At 47.9% G+C, this 25073-nt stretch overlaps 1 protein-coding gene across 8 annotated transcripts in view; it reads left to right on the top strand.

The window, feature by feature from the left end:
• Samd4a (sterile alpha motif domain containing 4A) overlaps positions 1 to 25073 on the top strand; it is a 223799-nt gene that overhangs the window by 178462 nt on the left and 20264 nt on the right. For 6 of the 8 annotated variants that reach the window (XM_021181615.1, XM_021181616.1, XM_029469337.1 and 3 more), the window contains 5 exons: positions 989 to 1098; positions 3146 to 3232; positions 9899 to 10211; positions 13568 to 13653; positions 23056 to 23174. In XM_021181615.1, the coding sequence (XP_021037274.1) occupies positions 989 to 1098; positions 3146 to 3232; positions 9899 to 10211; positions 13568 to 13653; positions 23056 to 23174 (715 nt within the window). Of the gene's footprint in view, positions 1 to 988; positions 1099 to 3145; positions 3233 to 5450; positions 5615 to 9898; positions 10212 to 13567; positions 13654 to 23055; positions 23175 to 25073 lie in introns of those variants that run through there. The other 2 variants (XM_021181619.2, XM_021181621.2) reach the window with 2 other exon arrangements.

A 25073-nucleotide genomic window follows, 5' to 3' on the forward strand; every position in this document is an offset into this window, starting at 1 on the left:
TGAGCTGCAGAAGGACCTGAGTTCTAGTCCCCACTTGACCACATTCTTTCTCTGTGATCTAGACTTAATGGCACAACGCTGCCATCTGTATGGTGAGTAGGGTTAGGGAAAGATGATCTCAGGTCTTATCAGCTCAAAAATTCTGACTTTAGACTTTGGGTAAATGATTTATTTTAGTTGCAATTAGCAAAGTAATGACTCAGTCGCTCTTCAATCCAGTAATTTTCTTAACTCTAAAACACCATGCCTGGGATTTGTTTCAGTTGTACCTTGGCATTTCCTTTATCCTGGGATCTAGGCAAGGTTTGGGTCCTCTGTGTTGTGATGTTTCTTATGGAGAAATGACTGGCAGCTATCCCACAACAGTGGTAATACTGGTAGTCCAGGATGCCCTTTATCCCACAGGGGGCCAGGGAAGGTGAAAGAAACACCAGGCAAGGAAGTGATGGAGTACAACTACTGCACATGGTTCTAGCTTCTCGAAGTGGCTGACATAGCTTTCAGAGATTTATACTAAGTTTCAAAAAAAGAAAAATAGTGTCCTGAGGGTATAGACTATTGTATCTACTTTGGGCATTTTCTAAGTCAGTTCTTCCCAAGACAACAGTAAGTTGGCCCAGCTAAAGCAGTGGCTCTTTGTGTTTTACTTTATTGTGATGAACTCCTTTGATAACTTTAAAGGCGCTGTAGAAAACTACACACACACACACACACACACACACAAGTATTCTAGGGAATTCCTGTTTCTCCTGAAATACTTAAACCCCAAGTTAGCAGTGCCTGGTCTAGGTAAACTTTAAGGCCCAGTGGGGTTGCCAGGGTTAGCCCTAATCTGTGAGCCATCAGTTGCTACCTAAGTTAAGTAATAACTTTTTCTTTTTTTTTCCCTCTGGCCATCGCCCTTCCCCCTCTCTGCCCTCCCATCTTTCATCATCCCTTCTTGTCCCTTTCATTTCTCCTTCCATCTCTTGCGCATCTTGCACCATAGATGTTCCAGCTTGGTTAAAAAGCCTCCGCCTGCACAAGTACGCTGCGCTCTTCTCGCAGATGTCTTATGAGGAAATGATGGCCCTCACTGAGTGTCAACTGGAGGCTCAGGTATGTGCCTGAGGGGCCCCTTCCCTGAGACAAGGTCTTGAGGTTCAGCATCAGACAGACCTTGTCTTGGATGCAGAAACAGACCTTATCCACTCCGTAGCTTGCCCGGATCTAGGAGCTGCCTGGTGCTGGCTGGTGTCCCACGGTGAGTAAACTAGTTTCTTGCCTTGACAGTTCAGTGGAAGATAAAGATCAGCAGGCAGTCACGGGCCAAGGCAAGGGAGAGGAAGTTAGGAAAAGACAGAGCCAAGTGCACCTTCAAACTCTGGGTGCTAAGGAAGACCCTGTGGTACTGCCAGGTGTGGTGTCACATAAGTGTTCCAAAGAGCTTTCCCCTGGTTCTTCTCTTTCCTCCACCAAGCCAAGACTTGTTTGGATAGGGACAGATTCCTCGTCTGTTTATCCAGTCTGGTCACACATCCACTAACTTCTAACTGGACCAGCCAGAGGAAACACTAGCCACTCCAGGACACTCTTCCAAAATCATTCACACTGTCTTAGCTGAGATCAGAGTAAATTGTTTAAAATACATTCTTCTGACCACCCCAAATGGCATGGGCCAGTGAGGGCGGCTAAGTTATCCGGGCCTTAGAATTTTTTTCCCTTCTGAAGCCATAAAAGAGCAGAATCTCTCCTTCCTTCCTAAGTCTCTCCCCACAAAATCTGAGGGCAAACACCCATCAGCAGCACCCCAGAAACCATTTCTGCCATGCCAGGCTCTGGCCAACAGATCTAATGTGTGTTTTTGTTTCTCTTGTTTAAAATGCTATTTGCATTTTTTTCAAATTGACCCCAGTTTCCTTTGAGCGACAATTCGAAGAAACCGGTGGTCTAAATGAGTTAATATTCGTTGCACAGGAAGGAGAGATTGGAGCGTGTGGGGCAGGGCCTGGCTGCCACATGGCTCCCCACTGACCTCTGCTTTTCCTGTACTTAGTCAGTGCCCTCAGATCCCCTTCTGTAGGCCTGGCTAAATACCAGGGCTGAGAACGAGACAAAGCCCAGAGTCACTGCACACTCTCAGAGAACGAAAGGCACTAATTTCAACTTCCTAGCATTTCTCCCACCACTGTTTGGATCTCAGCTGCTGCTTCGGATCCCAGGGTTTGACAGGAACTATTTCAAAGAGCAATCTGTGTTTAGGTCAAAGTTGAGAGAAAAAGCCAACTCATCAGTTGTTCAGATTTTAAAAAAGAGAGAAAGTCCTGCCAAGGATGGTAGCGCTAGAGCCTGACCCAAACTTTACAAAATAATTGAATTTACTGGATCCGAAAAGTACAGCGAAACAGAAATATATCCCCAGTGTTTGCAGGGGCAGAGATGCCCCTGCCACCCTCTGCCCTTCACTAGTGAAGGAGAAACTCTAGAATGGTTGCCAGGGAACAGAGATGGCCAGAACACTGCATTAGAGACCTGCTTAGAACAAGGGACCCTTTTTACTGGGAAGTGTATAGCGACCACAATCCACAAGGTTCTAAGGAAGTCCCCCCACTGACTGCTGTGGCCAGTTTAAAATAAAAAATCCACAACTCTGCATGCTTACCTAGAGTGAAGTAAATTCCACTTTTCATAATGGAAAGGAAAAGGATGGTCGTAAAGGAACAGAATTTCCCTGTGTGGTGGTTGGTGCACATGGGCAGTACTGGGCTTCACGTCCTTTGCCCCAAGAAAGCAAAAAACAGCAATACTGCAGCCTCCAGAGAAACCAAGAGGGACTGAAGTAAGACAACCTGAAGACAGGAGTGTCCTGAACAAAACCAAAAAGGTCATTTAACATGGTGAAGGTGAAGACATCTCACATTGGGTGGGATAATTGGCTGTTATGTGGCTCTCTGTCTTAAAGGTCATGGGCAAACAGGTAGCCAGACGGAGTTAGTATATTGACTAAGAAGGGTTTTCGGACAGTGGTAGCAACAAGAGAGAAATGTATCCCGGCCTGCCTGTGAACATGTAGGAACAAAAGACTAAGTAGAGCCCAGCCTCTGAGAGCCTCTAAGCTGATTCCTGAATATGTTATGTTCTAATATATTGTTGCATCTGATTACAGAATGTTACCAAAGGCGCAAGACACAAAATTGTAATCAGTATTCAGAAGCTCAAAGAAAGACAGAACCTCCTGAAGTCTTTGGAAAGGGTAAGCGAGCAATGGGCCCAGGACACATTTCCACCTTCCTTGTGGGAACACAGACTAAAGGAACACCATTTAGCGTGTCACTTACTAGAACATAGGGTGCCATGTGACTTCCCTGTCTGTCAGAGAAAGGGAAATGACCAGTGTGAAGGTTCCTGGTTACCGATGCGTCCTTGGATCCTGATGCTATAATGAATTAAATCCTCTGGGTTCAAGCTGCTGCGGACCTACTGGGTTTGCCTTGGATGAGCTTCAGAAGCCAATGCTCCCTCTGCTCTGTCCATCACCTCAGTCTTGTAGGCAACGAGAGTCTGGTAAGTTGTCCTACAGACAGCAACAGCAGTCACAGAACAGCACATGAAGGGCTGGTGTGCCTAGGCCTGCTGTCTAGCGCCCATGTCTGGATTGGAGAAAGAAATCCAGGAGAGGCAAACATCCACAGGTTCACCATAGGTTTCACGGGGGGTAGAAAGTATTGGCACAGATAGAGTTGGCTTTAGTGTTCAGCTTAACCACAGGATCCACCTCCATGACTCAGACAGGAACCACTACAAAAATGTGTAACGCCAAAAACAGTCCACAGCTGTGAATCCTGACACCAGCCGGCAGTGATGAGTGAATTATGGGTCCCAGGTTCCTTTCTGTGCTGATTTTTCTCATGGAAACACAAAAATGCCTGCAGACTAACAGCGGTTCCTTGTTTGTGAAGCTACCTGTTTGCTCTGGTGTGGAGAGCAGTTTCCAGATGCCTGGCATCTCACTAGCTGTCAACGCAAGCTATAGATTGTGAGTTTGAACCTCTTAGAAACTCCAGGGAGCCTTCAGGAAGGGACAGAGTACTAAGTGAGGCAGGGCTCTAGCAAGTTCCTAAAGCAGGTGACTTAATGGAGTGGGAATGTTTTTATAAGTTGTTCACAAAGGTATATGTGCACTTAATTGTATGTGTGTGTGTGTGTGTGTGTGCGCATGTATACTGTTAAGTTGCATTTAATATGTAACATAAAACATCATTTTTGGAAAATATACATATAAGAAAGAAAATTCTTTTTAAATCCTTTTAGGCAGATAGGTAAGAAGTGCTCACATGCTCATCCTGATTAAAGAGCGTTCCTAAACAAAGGGAACCACACATTTCGTGCAAGCTCTCCACCTAAACCCGAGGTTTGGGTGTTGTTCTTAATTTTATGCTAAGTCCTCTGCCAAGCAGCTTGTCTAACGGAGTGATTATGGCTATTTTTAATCTAAGAAACTGTTCTCTTTTGGAGAACATTCAAAAGGCCAATTTACCCCGTGTCCATTGGAAACTACAGAAAGTGTTCTGAATGAAGATTATATTGTGAGTCAGTTCGTTTCTAGAGCATCCTTTAAGAATTCATTAACAGCCTCTGGGGATGGGAAAGCAGAGCTCCTCCCTCTTGCCCTCATCCTTAAGCTGACATACATGTACCGTATGTCGTGTGTGTGTGTGTGTGTCTCTGTGTGTGTGTGTGTCTGTGTATGTGTGTCTGTGTGTATCTGTGTATGTCTGTGTGTCTGTGTGTGTCTCTGTGTGTGTCTGTCTGTGTGTATCTGTGTGTGTCTGTGTGTCTGTGTGTGTCTCTGTGTGTCTGTGTGTGTCTGTCTGTGTATAGCTGTGTGTATCTGTGTGTCTGTGTATGTCTCTGTGTGTCTGTGTGTATGTGTCTGTGTCTGTGTGTGTGTCTCTCTCTGTGTGTCTGTGTGTGTCTGTGTATGTCTCTGTGTGTGTGTGTGTGTGTGTGTGTGTGTGTTACGAGGGTCATGTTCTTTTGACTTGGTGTCAGTTAAGTCAGGAATGCTCTGTGTTCTAGAGTTATATCTATAATTACATTGACTATACAACAGTGCTTTCACCATGGTTTCCTGAAATGGAAAAGATAAAAAGATGCCAAGCTCATTGTCTTTGACTTCCTGGAGAGAGGAAAGCCATGCCTTTTGGATGGCTGCATTAAGCTGACACCCTGTGTTCTGATACCCTGAGCTCGGGGCTCTCCCTTCACTACACATCCCTGAAGACTGAGCCCCCAACTCTCTCCTTCCATCTCCTGAAATCTTTCCTGCTGTTTTAGGAAGGGAGCTGTCACCTGCTACTACTGGTGGCTCAGAGACTCAGCTAAAGGCATTCTCCCAACCCCAGCTGATGGCACTATTGGAATGGTCATCACAATTCCCCTGCCTGCCTCTGGCATTCTTACCTCACATAGAACCCACATTTCTAAGGAGATGGCTGAGACCCCGCCCATAGCTAGTTCATAATGCGAAGAAGCTGCTGACTACAGGCTCCAAGCCCTTCCGTTCCGTTACTGAATGCTTGCTGAACAGATGTTTGGACGCACTTTGCCCATCCTTGCAGGTTAACTGTGAGTGGTATGTGGTTCCTGGCCCTGGGTAGCTTGGAATGTGCACCGGGACAGAAAGATATAGTAGCTGCTGAGCACACAACCCGGGGTGATGGTATACCATCACCAAGGCCAAAAAGAACGTCCCTAGACACCTGGGTAGAGGCTAGATGCTGCTGGGGGCAGTCAAAGAGACCACAGCTGTTTTGATGGGACCTTAAACCAAAACAGAGACAAAGAAGGAGGGGATGCAGAGCCCCTGAAGAGGGAGTCCAGCCGTTGTTAGAAGGTTTGGGTCATATGCTCTGGCATTTGAGCACATATAAGTCACAGGACTTATTGGGGGCCTGAAGAGGAAAGGAGTTCAGTTTGTTGTGGCCCCTGTGGGACACCAAGGTGGAAACAGCAAGTCAGTGGCCAGAAAGCAGATTGGGAGTTCTAATGTGGCAGGTCATGAATGACCCAGATGGGAGAGAATTGTAGGTAACTGGAAGTAGGTGTCCCCAAGAGTGTGCTGAGTTACAAATGCTGAAGAACAGCCTCTAGGGAGTGCCATCAGACAGGACCTTGTGATAACAGAGGCTGGGCTGTAAGCCCTGCCTCAAGGGACCAGAGAGGGAGCAGAGCAATCCCAGTAAGTTCTCTGAATGTGCCATGAACTGTGAAGACCAGACATTGCCCCGATTGGCTGGGCACGTCAGCCAGAGTGAGAAAAGGTCTCAGGAGAACAGTAGAGATCAGAAGCAGAAAGCCTGACGTCACCTCATGACTGTATGATGAGGCATAAACACATCTGTAGGCTTCATGAGTTGTTGGAAAGGCAAGAGAAAAAAAAAAAAGGAAATTCAGAATGGAAGAGATTTTTAATATTAATATTTAGTAAGAAAATGTCTCCATGTGCTTTTACACATTGACCCTTTTCCAAACATTCCCAGATTGTGAAACACTTCCATTTTCTCAGCTTACAGCCTTGATGTTATCAAGGATCTAGGGAGATGCATTAGTTTGTGTGTGTGTGTGTGTGTGTGTGTGTGCACACGTGCACGCACACACACACACAAGTTCTGTTTATTCCTATTCAAAGAGAGAAAACTGCTTCTCGAATGTCTACGCCTTTTCTTCACACAGTCTAGATCTTGGCCTTTTGAAGTTACATCAGTCAGTGATCCTGTTTTTTCGAAACTGCTGCAGAGAAATCGGAATTCAACTTGATAGTTTTGAGTAGTAAATATTTCTAGGTAATAATGCCATATACTAGCAAGACATATTAGGTGGATACAGCCAAGACGGGTTTTGTGCACACCATTACATCTGGCCCTACAACAGCCTCCTCACAAGGCAATCAGGACAGTAGCTTCTTATGAGAAAGTGGAACTCAGAGGCGCACACCTTCACTAGCAAGTCGCTTTATGATCCATCTTCAAGATCACCTTCCTTCATTTCTTGGTATCCCTCCTTCCATCCCATTGTCCCTTGTGATATTTGCTGGCCTTTTCCATAAATGCAACACACAGGTAGACAGGTAGGGAAAAGAGACAGACAGACAGACAGATGGAGAAAGAGGAGAGATAGTGGGGGGGGGGGAGATCATAAATGTGTAAGCCAGCAGGCCCACCTCTCAACCCTGAGTCCCTGTCTTGTCCTAACACTATCTTGCTATATGGGTCTGAGGAACACTGAGTCTCTTGGGATAGGAATGAGGATTTGTTTTTATATTCCCAGCCTAGAACAGTGCCCAGCTGCTGTTGAGCTCAGCTGCAGACTGATGGGAAAACACAGAGAGAGAGAACAGATGTAGGTAGAAACAGGAGCCTTATATATTATGAAAGCTTCAAATTATCACCACCTGGAGGGAAAGGATATCCTGACATGTGACATAGAAGCTAGGAGCACTGTGCTGCCCAAAGCTCTCTTTCTGATTGTCTATACATTGTTATTATCCTATGCCCAGGAAAGATACAGAGCCAGCCTTCCCCCCTCTGGGGACTGCAACTTATAAAACAAGCACTTTGCCAACCGGCCTCCTGGAAGGCCAGTGCTAGGTTGATGTTACTATCATTTTTTTTCTTGCTTGTCCCCAAGAGTCTCTGAGGTGCCACCCATGGGCCTGACTTCCTGTCATCTGCTTTCCCACAAGTCCTTGCTTGGTAGCTCTGAGAGGGGGGTCACTGACAGCTTCGCTTTGCCTTTGTATTTATAATGCAGGCTTATATTTGGGGCAGGAAGGATCAATAGAGACTTGTCAGGGTGGAAAATGAATTCCCACGGGTTAAGGAGAACACCAGACTGGGATCCGTTGAGACCATCTCCTGGCCTGCTTCTCAATATGGCACTCAGTTGAGATCTGGAATGTAAACTTGATGGTCAGGTTATTGAGACAGGGTCTGTCACCAGCCTGGAACTCACCAAACAGGCTAAGCTACCGAGCCAGTGAGCTGCAAACATCTGCTTCTCTCTGTCTCCTCAGCTCTGGGACTGCTGCTACACCTGACTTCTTAGTAGTATTATTATTATTAATGTAACTTCTAGGGACTCCAACTGTCAAAATAAGCATTTTACTAACTGAGCCGTCTGCAGTTTCTTTTCTTGGTATGTTAGCTCCATCTCCCTTGTAGGTTAACATAGGAGCTAACATTTGGTTTGGGTATATCAGTTTCTTGGAAAACAGTTTAGCTCTTAGTGTAACCAAAATCTTTCACCCAAACCATGAAGTCCAGCCATGTGGTGCAAGCCAGAGAGGGCTCTGGAGCAATTGACAGTGTCTCAAACACATTTGCTCTCCTGGGTGACATTGGCCATCAAGATGGCATGGCAAGCCCTCATGTGGCCTCTGGTTAGTCCCATCTGCCCCCTCCCCTTCTTCAGAGATGAGCTGAATAGAGGTTGAAACACAGTACAAGCATTTCTCAGGTGGCTGAGTCAGGAGAGGCAGTAGGTATTCTTTGAATGTGGCTTATTTAGCTAGCTTGCCTCCACCTGCCCTGCCCCTTTCTCATATCAAGACAAGGCCCAAAGTCAGGGATGTCCTTCCACGCTGACCCAAGACTCCAGGGAAGTTGGGGGCAATAAAGGACACATGTTGAGAGCAGCTCAGACCTGGCTCCTCATACCACTGTGTTTCCAAGCAAGGGGTCATACTTCCTCCTGAAGCCTTTTCACAGAGGCAAATGGATGTCTCGCTTTAGGTGTCAGGATACAGGACTGAGACTCAGGCTGAGGCAGGGATATTTTGATTTCCAGGCCAACCTGATGCATAGAGGGAGAACTTATATCTAAAACCTAAGAGTCGGGGGAACAGAGGTGGTTAACTTTCTCTTCAACTTAGACTATGTGGTAGCTGTGAGCAGGCTTGGGGTATTTCTGGGGCTAATTAGAATTTCACTTCCTTCATAAATAAAACTTGTGGCAACTAGATCAAATCACAATTCATGCTTCATTTCCACACACACAGCCCACCCAAATAGCAGCCTCCCACCAGCTGAAAGAGTTTGGCTTGCCAATGTCGGCTGCCTTTCAGAACTGAGTCGCACCCCAAGCCTGTCTCCAGCAGCTTCCCTTTGTCCTGTCCACTCATGGGAAAGGTTAGGGTCAGAGTGCTGCACCCATTGACACCATCAAGCCATTTTCTTGATACACGAGCATCTTAGAGATACTTTGGAATTCTGTATGTCAAGCTTTTAAAATTGTGTTCTTGCTAATCTGGGCTCTCGGGATTTGAAGTGCTTCATTTGTAATCGAGACCCTGATAGGCAGATTCCTTCTAGGACCCAGAGAGAACCAATCAGAGCTGCATAAACACTGTTGGTGAATTGTGGCAGGGGCTCATCCTACCCCCCACACCCAGACAGCCCTGGGCCTCTCCCAACCCCATCATCCCTACCAGAAACACTTACATTCCTTTTTCTAATAAGTAATGCCAAGAATATCTAAATATATACACAAAGTGACCTATATGACTGTCACTTTGTAGACCAGGCTGGCCTCGAACTCAGAAATCCACCTGCCTCTGCCTCCCAAGCGCCGGGATTAAAGGCATGAGCCACCACCCCCGGCCCACACTGCAGGCACTTTAACAGTTGAGACATCTGCCCAGCCTCCGACTTGTGTATACATGCAATTATCTATCCATCAGTTCCGTTATACATGAAACATGTTTGTCTTCAGACTCTATCTAAAACCATCTATCCCCTACTAAATCCCAGCTACCCTGTCCTGTCCTGTCTGGGAGTAGCCCTGGGAGAAGGACAGAGAGAAGGGCCTGGATGGGGGCCAGCTGCCCTGATCTCACTGAAGCCCCCTCTTTCTAACCCAGGACATCATCGAAGGGGGCAGCCTGCGCACCCCCCTCCAGGAGCTACATCAGATGATCCTGACACCCATCAAGGCCTACAGCTCTCCCAGTACCACCCCTGAGGTGCGCCGCCGGGAGCCCTCACTGATGGAGAGCCCAAGCCCTGACTGCAAAGACAGCGCCGCAGCAGTCACCAGCGCCACAGCCAGTGCCTCAGCCGGTGCCAGCGGTGGACTGCAACCACCCCAGCTGAGCAGCTGCGACGGAGAGCTGGCTGTCGCCCCTCTGCCGGAGGGGGACCTCCCGGGACAGTTCACCCGAGTCATGGGGAAAGGTACTGTTCTCTCAGGAAACCCTAGCCAGAGACCCAAGAGTCCTGAGGGCTGCAATGAGGTGGGGGAGCGTAGAATGAGTTTCAGTAACCACCAGGTGGCGTTAGCACCCCTACAGAATCAGGTTTGCCAATTGGATGTCTCAACTCCAGTCTGTGGATCTCTCTAGGCATGCTGGGCCCTTCCAATACTGGATCTATTGGGCCTTGAACCTTCAGAGACAAAGAAGTGGGGCAGACACTTTTGAAAAAGATGCTTCCAAGTACAAAACCCTTGCTCAACCAGGGGCCCTTCCCCCAAAGCATCCCTGGCTCGGAACAGGGGAAGTCCCAGTCTAGAGCCCAGAGAGCGCCCTCTGCTGAGCCCCCCTGGCCCTGCGCTTCCAGGTCATTTACTGATTCAGCAGAGACTAGGCCTGCTTAGGACACCTCTCAGTACAAGGCGCTTCTATTCAGTCCCCTGGGTTTACACCCTCCTTTCGCCTTTGATCCACCTCACGGGATGCTCTGGTGGTCTTGGCCTGTTAGCTAATTACTGTGGCTACTAATTAATTCTTATGCACCAGAGGCTGTTACGCCTGTGGTTTACCTTGGTGACTTAAGTGAGCCCCATTTTACAAAAGAGGAATCCAAGATGAGGTAAGCCGTCCACCAAAATGTACGCAGTTCCTGGCAGAGTTGGGGTTTCACGCCTCAGCTGCTCCACCTCCAACCCCATGGTTGTCTGGAGACCTTCTTGGTACCCCAAAGTAGAGCATGGCCGAGTTCCATGAGATGCCTTCCCTTTGCCACACTGATAGAGCCCAAACCCAAAGAATCGCCACCCCTGTTCTATACTGCAGACAGACTACGTCTGAGTTCCCAGAAACTCAGGCATCTCCTTACTTGCTAACAACTGCACATACTTTCCCCGAGTCTGAAGCCAGGGCCCTACTAGCCAGAAAGAATTACATCCCGCATGGATGCAGGACAGTGGTCTCTCCGCTCAGCTTACTCAAGCAAGGTACCACACAACCTGACATGTGACAGATTGGGCTGAAGCCCGCCTTCCCTCCCTCCAGTTCTTTCACCTTTGTTCCACTTCCTAATCCTGCAAATGGCAGCCAAGTCTCCCCACAGGAGGGACAGTCTGACAGGGCCTCGGGGCTCTATGAGGTCCCCTTCTCATGGTCCTTGCGGCCTGTCCTCTCCTTGTCTTAACCCAGTTCACACTTCGTTGCAGCCATCTGCCTGCTTGGCTATTAACCCCATTCATTAACCTAAGGCTATCGGGGCCACTTTTAACAGCCATGGGGTACTCAGGACCTGACTGATGGTGCCGTGGAGGTGAGAGGTGACACTCACACACATAGCCTGAGCAGGATCATAAGTACAGTGAGTCACGACTAAACTGTGCTGTGTCTCCTGGGCAGAACAGAGCTAAGTGGACCCTGTGGGTCACACCCCACTTCCTGCCTGCACTACCCCCTCTGTCTTCCCTGCAGTTAGGCCTTTATGACCATGTTTTGAAAAATGCACCATCCTTGAATAAATTGTGCCCCCAACATCCTTCACAAGACATTATGATTATATTTTTTAAAATGGTAGTAGATACGAATCTTTTTCCTTTAAAAAGGGGGAGCCAAGTTTTGTCCTTTAAAGAGCCAAAGTCTCACCCACAGACATGGACCTGTGCCTTGTAAATGAAGTGAGGGGCACTGCCTCTGATCCAAGCTTCTGAAGAGATCTAAATCCACTAAACTGATGTAGAAGGCGGTGACTCGAAGCTTCCCAGGGCAGGGGTGAGAAGGAGCTGGTGGCCGGAACAGGCCTTTTCACACCCTTCCCACCCCTAAGCTCTGTTGCATTCTGGGAAAGACCCAGCCCAACAAAGCCACCTGAGAGTGCCCCCATATCCCATTCCTGTATATAGGGGATCATGGAGGGGCTCAGCCTAGGGAGATAGCACTCCTTAGCACCACCTCTGTTTAAACTGTAACTACTGTGTGAGAAGCCACAACCCAGGTGACACAGCACACCATATAAAACAGTGGAAACCAGTGACCACCTTCCTGCTCCCACCAAAACTGCCGTCTCCTCTCTCGGGATGGCTACTAGTGAATGTGGGGCTGCCCTTTTGAAACCTCATGCACATATGTGTGACTATCCGTTCTCACACAGGTTTTAAGATCCTTTCATATTTATTTCCATAAACATTACACATTTGCATTTTTATGTCAATACAAAAGCACCATTCTTTAAGGAGGCATACTGATCAGCTGTGTGTGTGTATGTGTGTGTTATTTGACATTTGTATGTACAGATTATTTAACAAGGTCCCCATGGGTAGACATTGAGGCCATTTTCATGGTGTTTTTTGCAAACACTTATTCTGGAAGTCTGTGTGTAGTGACACGGAATTGGTGGGCATCTACGTCAGCATCCTGACATAGGATGGGGAAAGACATAGGAGGGGGAAAGTCTCAGATATGATCCCCGGCTTTTAAGTTTGGTGTGATTCAAATGACAGATACCCAACTCTCTGACTCCTTTTGCAGGTGGCCTTTACATTAAGGCCAAAGTGGGCCATGAACATACCCATAAAATCTGTAGTATGTTGTAGGGCAGTGGTGGCCCATGCCTTTAATCTCAGTCCTGGGGCAGCAGAAATGAGCAGATCGCCTGAGTCTACAGAATGAATTTCAGATCAGCCAGGACGACAAAGAGAAACTCTATGTCAAAAAAAATGGGGGGCAGGGGAAAACCTAGTACATATGTGTGCTCTTCTCACAGAGGAACATTGCCCCATCTTCTCTGGCACATGCTTGAGTGTGTAGGTGAAGGCGTGTGTGGATAAATGTGCATCACATTGAGAAAATAAGCCTGTGAGTGGCTGAATGGCAGATCTCTTCTGCTCCGTGCACGCCTACATGCGTCCCAGCCAAAATGTGGCTCCAGGCTCCTTCCTCTCACACACAAACACCACTTCCTTCCCACCTGCTGAGGGGTGTGTGGTTCATTCATAAAATGGGGTTGCTCCCCCCACACACACACACTATGGCAGAGGGCTCAGCACCACCTGCAAACGCAGAACCCAAGAGCCCTGTTTCTCTTCTCACAGAGCGTCTGTCTTCAAGCCTGTGTCTGAGGGCTTAATATAGAATGCTATGACAGGAACAAACCCAAGGAGTTTCTGGGGGTGAGGGCTCCTGTGGCAACTGAGCACTTGACTTCAATGGAATGAGCCTCCTGGTGCTCTCTGTGAGCCTTATGCAATGTCACAGGCATACATTCCACATAAGGCCTTGGTCCTGAAAGAGGCACAGCCCAGGAGCTGGAAGTGCATGCAGGGTTCTGATTCATGCCTTCTTACTTCACAGTGTGCACACAGCTCTTGGTCTCCAGACCTGATGAAGAAAATATAAGCTCCTATCTACAGCTCTTAGACAAGTGTCTCGTTCATGAGGTGAGTAGCAACTGAGGTAAACCTGTCCCTCTCACTGCTTAGAAATGCTGCTCAGAGTTTCTGTGATGCAATCGCTTTGGTCTCCCACAAACTTGTTTCTGATGAGTACGTGGCCATTAGCAACAGCTGTGACAGAACTAGGCTGTGGCCACCTCTGACTAAGACTCCCGAATGGGACACTGTCCCCTTGACATCGGAATTCACCAGACAGAGAATGCTGATGTCATAGGGTACCTGGGAAGAGCTTCAGACCCCAGAAGAATCCACGTGACCAGATCTGGGCTGACGAATACACAGAACTGCTGCCCAGCCCTAGATAGAGTCTTCTTCACGCCACATGATCAGACATATTGTGTCTTTTAGTGTAGAGAAACTGGGGGAGAGAGGGAGAGAGAGAAAGTACAGAAAAGAAATCATGACCAGGGTGGATACTGATGGCAGCTTGGCCTGTTTAGATTTGTGGTTGTTATAGAACCTATATTTGCCATCTGACCTGGGGAAGGAGACTGAGGCAGATTGACTGCAGACTCCCTGAGTTTGGTCTTCGTGTGAAATCATGACTAGGCTTGTGGGTGTTCCTCAGCAATGCACAGGGAACAGAGCCTGGGGCTCAGGCCCAGGCAATCAGTGGCTCTGGGGGTGCCCTGTCCTGATGAGTCATATTCTCAGATCCAGATCAGGGAGGCAGGGGGCCAGGTAAATAAGGTAGTGAAGCCTTTGGGGGGTGGTATGAGGATGAGATGGCTAGATCCTCTCACATCCACTTGTTGGCAGTCAGAACCCCAAGTTCAATGGGCCCTATGGGCAGTCGGTGGCCAGCACAGAGGTCTGGCTCTGCTCTGCTCTGCTCTGCCATTCAATCTCCCAGTGTCCCAGGCGACTCTTGCCATTCTGGGAGCCTTCCTTCTTCTGGTCTGATGCTCTTCCCATTACTTCCTCTTCACATGCTCCTGGGGTTCCATCCCAGACAATCACTCTCGGCTCCCCCATACTCTCATCTTGACACTGTCTTCTCTGTGCAGCAGAAACTCACATAGCCCATCGGCCCAGCCAGAAGCTCTCTGCGCAACCATCAACTATCTCTGTCGTGAGCTCAGTCATGCCACCCTCTGAAATAGTGACTCCAAAGCCAGACTTTCAGCTAGAAAAGAGTTTCTCAGCTCACCCAGGACATTGTTAGTTCTTGCCTGACAGTGGCTGCAGGCCTTCCTTACCTGTTTCAGTAAAGGACAAGACCATGCCCTGGGAGCCCCAGCTGACCCTTCACTGTTTGCAATCCTGATGTTTATACTTGGTTTTATCTCAGGGGAAAAAAGATAGAAAGAAAGGCAAGAATTCTGTATACTTTTAGGGAGCCCTGGGCTAAGAGGCTTATGGTATAAGGGCACTGGGGAAGATAAACGGTAGTAGGTATACAAGCTACTTTTCTCTCCCTGTGATCAAATCTCTGAGTAAAAGCAACCTTCAAGAATAAATGTCTTTGTTTCCCACATGGGAAAGGCACGTGCAGAAGAGCAACTTCTGCTAGCGGAGGCAGGAATGTGAGATTCTATCTCAGCAGTACACCAGGAAGCAGGGGGATGTTGAGTGAGGACCAGGATGAGTCTACGACCCATAAAGCCTGTCCTCACATCTACCACTGAGACCATGCCTTCTAAATGTTCTACAACCTTCCAAAATAGCGCCACAGCTGCGACCAGGAATTCAAATCCATGAGCCTGGGGGAGGGGGGGGGGCATTTCCCATAATGATAAGACCTCTGCACCTCCTCCCATGGTGCCTCAGAACCCAAGGATGGAATGGTAGGCAGGTGCCTAAGCTAGAGCTGGAACCCAGGGCACTTCTTCTCCAGCAGTAGACAGGACTGTCTCAAAGCTGAGGCCAGAAGTCCAGCTGTGGCACTGTGGTCTGAAGCTGGGGAAACATCTTGATGCTTAAGAGCAGTTGTTCCTCCTGTAGAGGGCCTGAGCTTGGTTGACAGTCCTTATTTTAGGTGGCTCACAACCACCTGTGATCCCAATTCCAGGGGACCGTCCATATATATATATATATATATATATATATATATATATATATATATANAAAAAAAAAAAAAAAAAAAAAAAAAAAAAAAAAAAAAAAAAAAAAATGCACCTGAACAGCTTACTTCACTTAGCCACATAGCCTGCAGTAGCCTTACACATCTTTGGTTGGTGTACTGTGGTTTGTCACAGAAAGTTAGGTGTGGGCCACTTGTAGCATTGACTTGGAAGTGTTAGGTTTTCAGATTAGAGATGGTGAGCCTGTATTGTGGCTCTCCTCCATATTCATTCATTCGTTCATTCATTCATTCATTCATTCAACAGCTGTGTGTAGAGCTGCAGGCCCTAGGCACCACGGAGGTGTTGATGCACAAAGGTGACTTGCTCCCTGCTCTCAGTAGAGATAGTGATGTAAGCAGTGACCAGCAAGGGCCATTTTAACTGGGAGCTCTAAGCTAGCTCTCCCAGGAGGTGAGCCAGCTCTGATCTGCAAGTGGCTCTTACTTAATCTTGTACAAAGAGGAAGAGAGAGAGAGAGGCCAAGAGAGAATGATGGCAGGCGCAAAGGTGTGTGGTGGGAGCTTGGATGGTGTGTTTGAAGAATCAAGGCCAGTGTGACGGAGTAGTGGGGGAAGAGAAGGGTATGAGTTGGGACAGGTGGGCTGGGGCCAGGCTCAGTAGGCCTTTCAGGCTGAGACAAGCGGGGAGCTTTGAGCACAGACGAACAGAATCTCAACTGTGCAGAGTAGAATAGGGTTGGGAGACTAGAGAGGAAACAGGAGACCCTGGGGGGCCATCATAGCAGTTCCTGTGAAGCAGTGGCTCATATCATGCACATTAGAGACCAGGATGTAACTGGTGCCTAGCAAGGGCTACATAATGTCAGTTGTTGCTGTTACTGTTTAAAACTTTGAAATGGAAGGGCTGGGATGTAGCTTGCCTGATAAGCACAAATCCTTGCCTTTAGTCCCCAGTATTGAAAGAACCAGGTATGGTGGTATACACCTATAATCCCACACTTGGAAGGTGGAGGTAGGATGTGATCCTGGGATACTTAAGACCCTGTTTTGAAAAACCAAAGTAAGACAAAACCACTCTGAGACCAGGCTGACCTGGGTCTCAGCTGTGGCGTCAACTCCTCCGAGCTGGTGAATGTGAGCAGATTATTTATTTACCTTCGCTGAGCTGAGCGTCACCAACCGTGAAGTGTGTAGAATGGTACCTTATGGTGAGGTAGGGGCAGGTTGGTTCAATATTTTCGTTATAATTTCTAGTCAGTGACTAGAGAAAATGGGGAGGGGGGTAAATGGTAGGAAAGACTGGTGTGTTTGGGACCCGTGAGCAGTCGGTAAGGCACTGGTTTTTTGGCAAGACATGGCAAATAGGTTTGGAGTTCCAGCAAGAGTGGGTTCTAGCAATGAGCTCAAAGGATCTCCTTGTTCCTCCAAACAGTGGCTGAGAGTCAGGAAGTGAGGTGTGAAGTCTAGTCACCTGGAAGAAGCAGAGACTACAAAAGATGGGGTGAATACTACAGCAGCAACAGCAACAACAGGAGCGCCTGTCCCTGTTCACTACCGGAGGACTTAAGGTAATGCTAGCTCATAGACTCATGTGACCCAGCTGGGTGTTGGTGGCGCACGCCTTTGATCCCAGCACTTGGGAGGCAGAGGCAGGCGGATTTCTGAGTTCGAGGACAGCGCCAGGGCTACACAGAGAAACCCTGTCTCGAAAAACCAAAAAAAAAACCCACAACAACAACAACGAAGAATCATGTGACCCTTAAACTTAACCAAAGCTGGTTTACAAATGGCTTCCTTCTAGGTGTTTAGTAGGTAGCGTTCTATGCTGTGAGCATAGGACCCAAAACCTTCCATCTTGTGGCCTCCTCTGGGACCCAGGCCTTATGTCCTTCCAGTTGGCAGGCCATCTTCCTCTTGGAAAGATTTTGCTGATCACTCCACAGTGACACATTCCATCATCCACAGTGACATATTCTATCAGGTAGAGCTTGACTGTATCTGGACACACTTTCTGGCTGGTGGATCCACGTGCACAGTTTGTTTCATCCTCCTGGGAGAAACAGGCACCATTAGCACTCCAGAAAAGAAAACAGACTTGGGATGAAGAGGGGTGAAGCCCTTGTATAAGGTGATAAAGCCCAGGCGGAAGCTTGGCCAGGTTCAGAGTCACGCTAGTAGTCACTGCTGTCTAAGTTCATTTTTGTCGCTGTACAGGATACGTAAAACTGGATAGTTTGTTTCGTTATATTTATTTTACCTGTATGAGTGTTTGCCTGCATGTATGTGTGTGTGTTATATGTGTGCCTGTGACCTATGGAGGCCAGCAGAGGGTGTCAGATTCCCTGGAACTAGAGTCACCATGTAGGGGCTTGAATCAGAGCCCAGGTTCCCTGCAAGAAGAGCCAGGTCTCCAGCCCTAAGATTAGGTAATTTATAAAAGAGAAGGTTCATTAATTGATGATGCTGAAGAATAGGAGCTCAGTGGGTGGCCACAGGCTGTGGGAAGATGGAAGACATGCCAGCCAGAGGGCAGAGGGCTGGGCTCAACCTTCAACAGCCACCTTACATTGTTATTTACATGTACGCATGTCTGCAGTACATACATGTGTGCATGTGTGTTCACATATGTGTGGGTGCACAGATGTGTGCAAACCTACCCATGTCTTAGTTACCGTTACCATAGTTACTGTGCGGTGGTGAAACACCACACCCAAAGCCAACGGGGAGGAAAGGCTTTCTTTGGCTCACAATTCCATATCACCGTTCACCATAGAAGGAAGTCAGGACAGGAACTCAAGCAGGGCAGAAACCTGGAGGCAGAGCTGATTCAGAGGTCATGGGGGAATGCTGCACTGGCTTGCTCCCTATGGCTTGCTCGGTCAGCTTTCTTACAGACCCCAGAACCACCAGCCCAGGGATGGTACCACCCACAATGGGCTGGAGCCTTCCCCATCCATCACTGATTAAGAAAATGTCCTACAGAGGGTCTTCCGGAGCCGTTTTCTCAACTGAAGTCCCCTCCTTTCAGCTAGCTCTAGCTTGTGTCAAGTTGACATAAAACTATCCAGACCCCCTGTATTCCATGGCCAGGAATCAGAACACCAGGCCTCGTGCTTTGTTGTGTCCCACCAGCGGATCACATGTCTGGGTTCTAGTCTGGAAAGGCATCTTGGAAACCTGGAAGAGAAGAGGGGCTAGGCGGCGCGAGAGAAAGATGCAGCTAAGACAGTCATCCTGATCAAAGCTCAATTTTACTATTCCAACACCCAGTTTATGAAGGAGGGGAAGGGGGGCCCGATTCCCGCCAAATAATCCTGAGGTCCAGTAGCAGGGTGACCACGTGTATGGCTCCGGAACAGCAAAGCGGCGAGCTCCAGCAGTGGGCGTGGCAGAACTATTGAGCAGGAAGCTCCATCCCGATGTAACCGGTGGAACCTTGGCAGGCAGGTTTCAGGCTGGGGGAGGGGAGGCTACACTTCTGGCCTCCATGGGCACCCACACAAATGTGTGCATGCTAACATGCAGGACACACACACACACACACACAAGCATAAATAATAACAAAAATCTTTAAGGAAAATACAAGGCACAGTTCTAAGGACACAGGTGTTGAGGTAGAATCCAGGGCTCTGCCTGGAGGAGGGCGTTTGTGAGTGGGCTGCAGTGGTGGGTCAGGAAAAGAGCTATGCTCTGTAAAAGCAAACAGGGCTCGTCTCCATCTCATGCCCACTCTTAGCACTGAGGCTTTTAGACTTGAGAGGAAAAGATGGTTTCCACTTCAGCTCAAGTTATTTGAACCCATGAAACCAAAGAACAACTAGGTCCAGCTGCCTCCGTGGAACTAGGCATAAGCCTCCGATTAGTCTAACCTGGCCTTGGAGCATCACCCTAGCCCCTCTCCCATCCCATGTGCCCTCCCTGAGACCCCTGACTTTTCTTCTCTGGCATCCCTAAGTGCTCAGTGCAAAGCAGTCCCATCTTCTGTTTACTAGAGTACACCTCCTTCATGGGCTCAACGGGTCTCACGGCAGGTCTTTCTGCCTGAACGCGTGTGAGGTGGTGGGGTCTGCACTCTGCTATAGAAGGAAAAGTGTTGTCCGAGGCTTTGGTTGTTGGCTGGATAAGGATGCCATGTTGGCAGCACACACCTGTCTTGGGAGGCTAGTGGGCAGCGCAGGAGTAGCAAGGTTTAGACCCGAGCCTCAGACAGGGATCCTTCTCACAGCCAAGGCCTCCTGTTCCCCAGCAGGCTTGAATCGAGAAGGTGTTTACTAAATGCAGACGCCTCCCTTCCTAAGGAGGAAGGCCCTGACTGCCTAAGGTAGTAAACTGAAGAACAGGGAAGGTTCTGAGTTTTGCCCGTGATGCCAGTTCACTTTGGTTCCTGAATCATCAGACCAGCTTACTCCCCTTCACTGTCTGGATATGGTTCTGGAGCAATGGCTCTCTTCCCTTGGGAGACTTTGCACCCAGCGTGTAAACTACAGGACCGAGGGTGGCCATCTCTCTCTTCAGACAAACGGATTGCTCTGGGCCTGATGGGGCAGAAGCCTTGAGCTGGGTGACTGGTAGTGTCTGGGAAGTCAGTAGGCCTCCAATCTTCCTTCCCTGCCCTGAGCCTCTGGCATTGGGCCAGGGGAGGAGGTTGCACTGAGACAGCAGCCATTAGAAGGTTCCCTACAATGGAGGCCCCTGGAGCCAGGTTACGACCTAACTTCAGCTTGCTTGCTGGATGTCTCCCAGCTGGGAAGAACTGCTCACTGAGCACCCATCACTGGATGTGGTGATGTCCTTGGGATGAGGGTGTCCACACTGTATCTACTTAGATGCCGTGTGCCACCATAGGAGATGTCATCTACATAATGGCGTCCTTGGGAGGGCATCTAGTGTCTCACTCCTTTGTGACTTGGACAGTTGTTCTTCAAGCTCACTGCAGCTGGATCTTGTGATTGTACGACTCTGAAGCCATTTGGTTTGTGCCACTATTGGGCTAAAGGTCGTCGCCGAAGAGCTCACAGAGACCACCCTAAAGGGTGCATCTGTGTAGCCAAAGCCAGCTGGTTGGGGCACTGGGGAGCAGCATGTGTGTTTCTTTGGTATCTACTCCCAACGCAGTTCACCCTCACAGACCCCTTTTGAGTGACCCTCAGTTTCCAGAAAGCACCACCTCTTCAACTGAGGTTGTGTGAGTGGGTTCATGGACTTGAGTCTTACCCATCTGCCATCCTATGACCCACTGGGCTGAGCCATCATCCCCAAGGCTGTCTTGTGTCCTCAGCACTTAGCTGCATAAGCTAATCCAAGTCAGAGGGTCCATCTCCTTCCTGCCTTCATTAATGCAACAACAATGTCAGCCTTGAGCCCAGCTGTAAGCATCAGTGAGCACTCGGTGATCATCACCTACAAAGGAGAAGGACCGTGGAGAGGAGCCCACATTCACTTTGCAGTCATTAGAACCCCGACCACACAACCACGGGGACCGAACTGTGTCCTTTAGTTAGGCAGCCCTTCTTGAACATCCTCAGCTCCGAGGAGAGTGTTTCCACAGCTAAGTGGTATGCTTTTGCTTTTATCCACCAAGTTCTTCAGGATTTACATCCTTAAAAGATTAAGCATCCTCAGGAGAAAATTAAGCTGTCTTCTTTTTTTTCAATTGTCAAGAAACCTGTTTCCTTTACAAAAAGCAAGCATTTAGTCTGTTACTCTAAGTAATACTTTGTTACTACTTAAAGGATTCCATGCCTTTTTGTCAAAACCACTTGGGAATGTTTTCTGTCACTGCTACTGCTAACCAACCTAAGCAGATAGCTTTGTTCCAAACCTCAGCTCAGGAACTTGGTGGGGCACTCATATGGCTTGGAACCCTCAACTGCTGGGACACTGTGAGTCCACAGTGCTCCACCTTCTGGGACACCGTGAGTCCACAGTGCTCCACCTGCACAGTTTTACCAGGCTACTTTCTATAAACTGCCTCCTGGAAACCTTCTAGATTATTCAGTCAAGCTTTGGAGCATTGGAGGATGCCACCCCCCCCATCACCTATAGCCAATATTTTCCTTGGATGGTTTTGATGTATTTGAATTTGGAAGTCCCAGAATCAGGGACTTGGGATATGGTTAGTGCAAAGGCTACACATCACAGGGAACAAAATATATATGTGTACTGTGTGCTCTAGACTGTATGTGTATGTGGTATAGACTGCATAGGTGTGTGCTCTATATTGCATGAGTGTGTGCTCTAGACTGTATAGGTGTGTGCTATAGATTGTATAGGTGTATGCTATAGACTGCATAGATATATGCTATAGGATTGTTTAGGTGTTCGCTCTAGGTTGCATAGGTATATGGTATAGATTGCATGGGTGTATGCTATAGATTTCATGAGTATATGCTATAGATTGCATGGGTATATGCTATAGATTGCATGGGTATATGCTATAGATTGCATAGGTATATGCTTTAGATTGCATGGGTATGCGTTCTAGATTATATAGGTGTGTGCTATAGACTGCATAGGTGTATGCTCTATATTGCATAGATGTGTGCTACAGATTGCATAGATGTGTACTCTAGATTGCATAGGTGTGTGCTATAGACTGCATATGTGTGTGCTATAGACTGCATAGGTGTGTGCTATAGACTGCATAGGTGTGTGCTATGGACTATAGGTATTGCTATATGCTAAAGATGAGATAGACATGTGTTACAGACACTAGTGAAAACGTCTGCCTACACTCCAATATGACTAGAAGACTTGAGAAAGCATCAGGCTTACTTTCTTCCCTCAACTATGGGCAAGGTTAAGGTCAGGGCTGGTATACTTGGGGGTGGGCTGGGTTCAGCTCATAGGGCACAAGGCTGTTTAACTAGAGACCTCTCAAGAAAAAAGCCCTAAGCCACCGAATGGTGCCATTCTGAGCCCTGCAGTCCACTCCAGACCACACACCATCAGGCAGATCGATTTTTGGAGTGGCTTAGAATGCCCATTGATTATGAAAATGCAGGGGTCTGCAAAGCTAGAATATCTAACAACCAATTTTGCAGCTCATCCCCAGTTAACACATAGGGTGCAGGAAGGAGTCAGACAAGGGGAAGATGGGTGTGGGCCTTCAGGAAATACAGCCAAAACACGAGGTTGTCAAAAGCTTAATGCCTGAACCAGGTGCTCCCAAGGGCCAAATAACTTGAATCTTCAGCACAGATGGCTCCAATTTAAGCTGGCTGCTGTCTGGACCAGGTTGGAAGCAGGTGGGGGGAAAGGAGCTACTGTAGAGACATTGGCGATTTCCTTTATTAATTGTGTGTTTTTCCTTCTAATGCCAGGCTGCATCGCCCATTTAAAAGTCCTGTTTGTTTTTGCAGGCATTTACAGAGACACAGAAAAAAAGATTGTTGTCATGGAAACAGCAGGTGCAGAAGCTCTTTCGGTCTTTCCCTCGGAAAACCCTTCTAGACATATCAGGATATCGACAGCAAAGAAAGTATGTTGGGATTTTGTTCTTTGTAATACATGGTGGCTCCCCCCATGCTTCACTGGCTGCCACTGTTCTAGGCGGGAACATGGCAGGTCATCACTCCTTGTGAATGAGGACACCCTGTGGAGAGTTCCAAATCACATTACCTAAACAGGTTGTGGTAGGAGAAAGGCTGGTAGGGAGAACCTTCCCACAGGAAGAGCTGAATCGCAACATCTGTACCTTGATACTCACGGTCAGAATGGTGATACTCATCTAGGTGTGAGAAGTGTGCGTTCATGATGTAATGAATGCCAGCAAAACTCGGGGGGAGGGTTGAGCCACAAAGCGGGGCTCTGAAAAGACCTGAGCAGGATCTTCTATCAGTACCTTAAGTGGTAGTGTAGTGCCTTTCTACCTTCTAGCTGCAGACAAGCTAATTATAGTCGGTGGCAGAGTGAAGAGCCCAGTGCTCGTCTATTTTGGTCTGAGCTGCAGTCTAATAGCGGGGCAGGACCATTCTTGATTTTTCATAGTAGCTCAGCTTCTTGGATGCAGTTAAAAATAAGCCTGGTCTCACTTCAGAACATGTTACCTTAATATGGCTGTAAACTGAGAGACCAGGTGCATGGGAGATAGGAAGTGAAGGTTAAGTTATCATAGAAGTGAAGGAGGGAGGAGGGCTGGCTTAAGCATAAACAATGATAGAGAGGATTTGGCAATAAGGAAGGGATCACACCAATATCCTACAGAGGATCGCCATTTTGTGTTACATTCTCAAACATAAACAGATAAATATTTATTCCTTTGCTTGTACCTATCAGGTTCCGAAATTCATTTCCCAGTGCACGTACAGAAGCTGTGTTGTTAAATTGGGGGGGGGGCTCATTTGCATAAGTGTGCCTTACCACTTGAAGGAAATAAGGCCAGCTGGAGTTTGTGAAACATCTTCATGACAGATTTACTTAAAAATTAAGATGCTATCACATTCTACTACACAGTACTGTTATTTATTATGCAAACATTTAGTTAGCACATGCCCAGTGGTTTCTGAGCACTAAAAATATATTCCTTTATTCCACCCTCACGACAACCCTATGAAGTAGAACTGCTATTATTAACCTTAGTTTACAGATAAATTGATAGGCAGAGGTACCCAGGATATGGAGCAAGCTTGCCAGTGTTGGGCACCAGATCAGTACTCCTTGCCACTGCAGAGCCAAATGACTGCTCTGGTCTCAGGCTAATGCACACAGAGGATATGCCTGCAAATTGATACTACTGCCAGCTCACCAGCCTCCAGCCCTTGGGGGTTGCCAGCTCTGATGGGCTGCAGATCAGTCTTGCATCAGCAGCCTGGATGCAAAGCAAGACCTGCCTCCTCAACTGCCTTGTGCTGCCACCAAGCACCCCATTCCTATGGGTGATGCTCCGACTCCCAGGCCAAGCACCCCATTTCTATGAGAGATGCTCCGACTCCCAGGTGAGGAGGAGGTCTCCAGCTCCTGTTGCAGTACCGGGCCCGGCTGTACCAGTTCCTAGAGGAAGTCATTCTGAAGTAGAAGTTGAAGATACCTGACTTTTAAGCTCCTCTCACCAGCAACGCATTCCCTGCCTCTGTCTGCCTAGAGAGAGGCGTGGTCCGAGTTTGAGCCTCTACAGACTATTATAAGCACATGCTAGGTCAGGGCCAGCCTGAGGTCTGCCAGGTCGGAGTCTTTTTATTGACTAGATAAGAGGGAATGCAGCCACCAATCATGGATGTTCAAAACGATGGCGCCAAACCCATGAAACACATTCTGCTCTTCGCATCACCTCTGGGATATTTTCACACTGTTAATTTGTTTTGAAAAACCGTTTCTCCCATACAAAAGTAACCGCAGGCAAGCCCCTGCTTTAAATTATCTCACAAATCCCAAATTAATT

This window comes from Mus caroli, chromosome 14 (assembly GCF_900094665.2).
Source record: "Mus caroli chromosome 14, CAROLI_EIJ_v1.1, whole genome shotgun sequence".
NCBI classification, from domain to species: domain Eukaryota; kingdom Metazoa; phylum Chordata; class Mammalia; order Rodentia; family Muridae; genus Mus; species Mus caroli.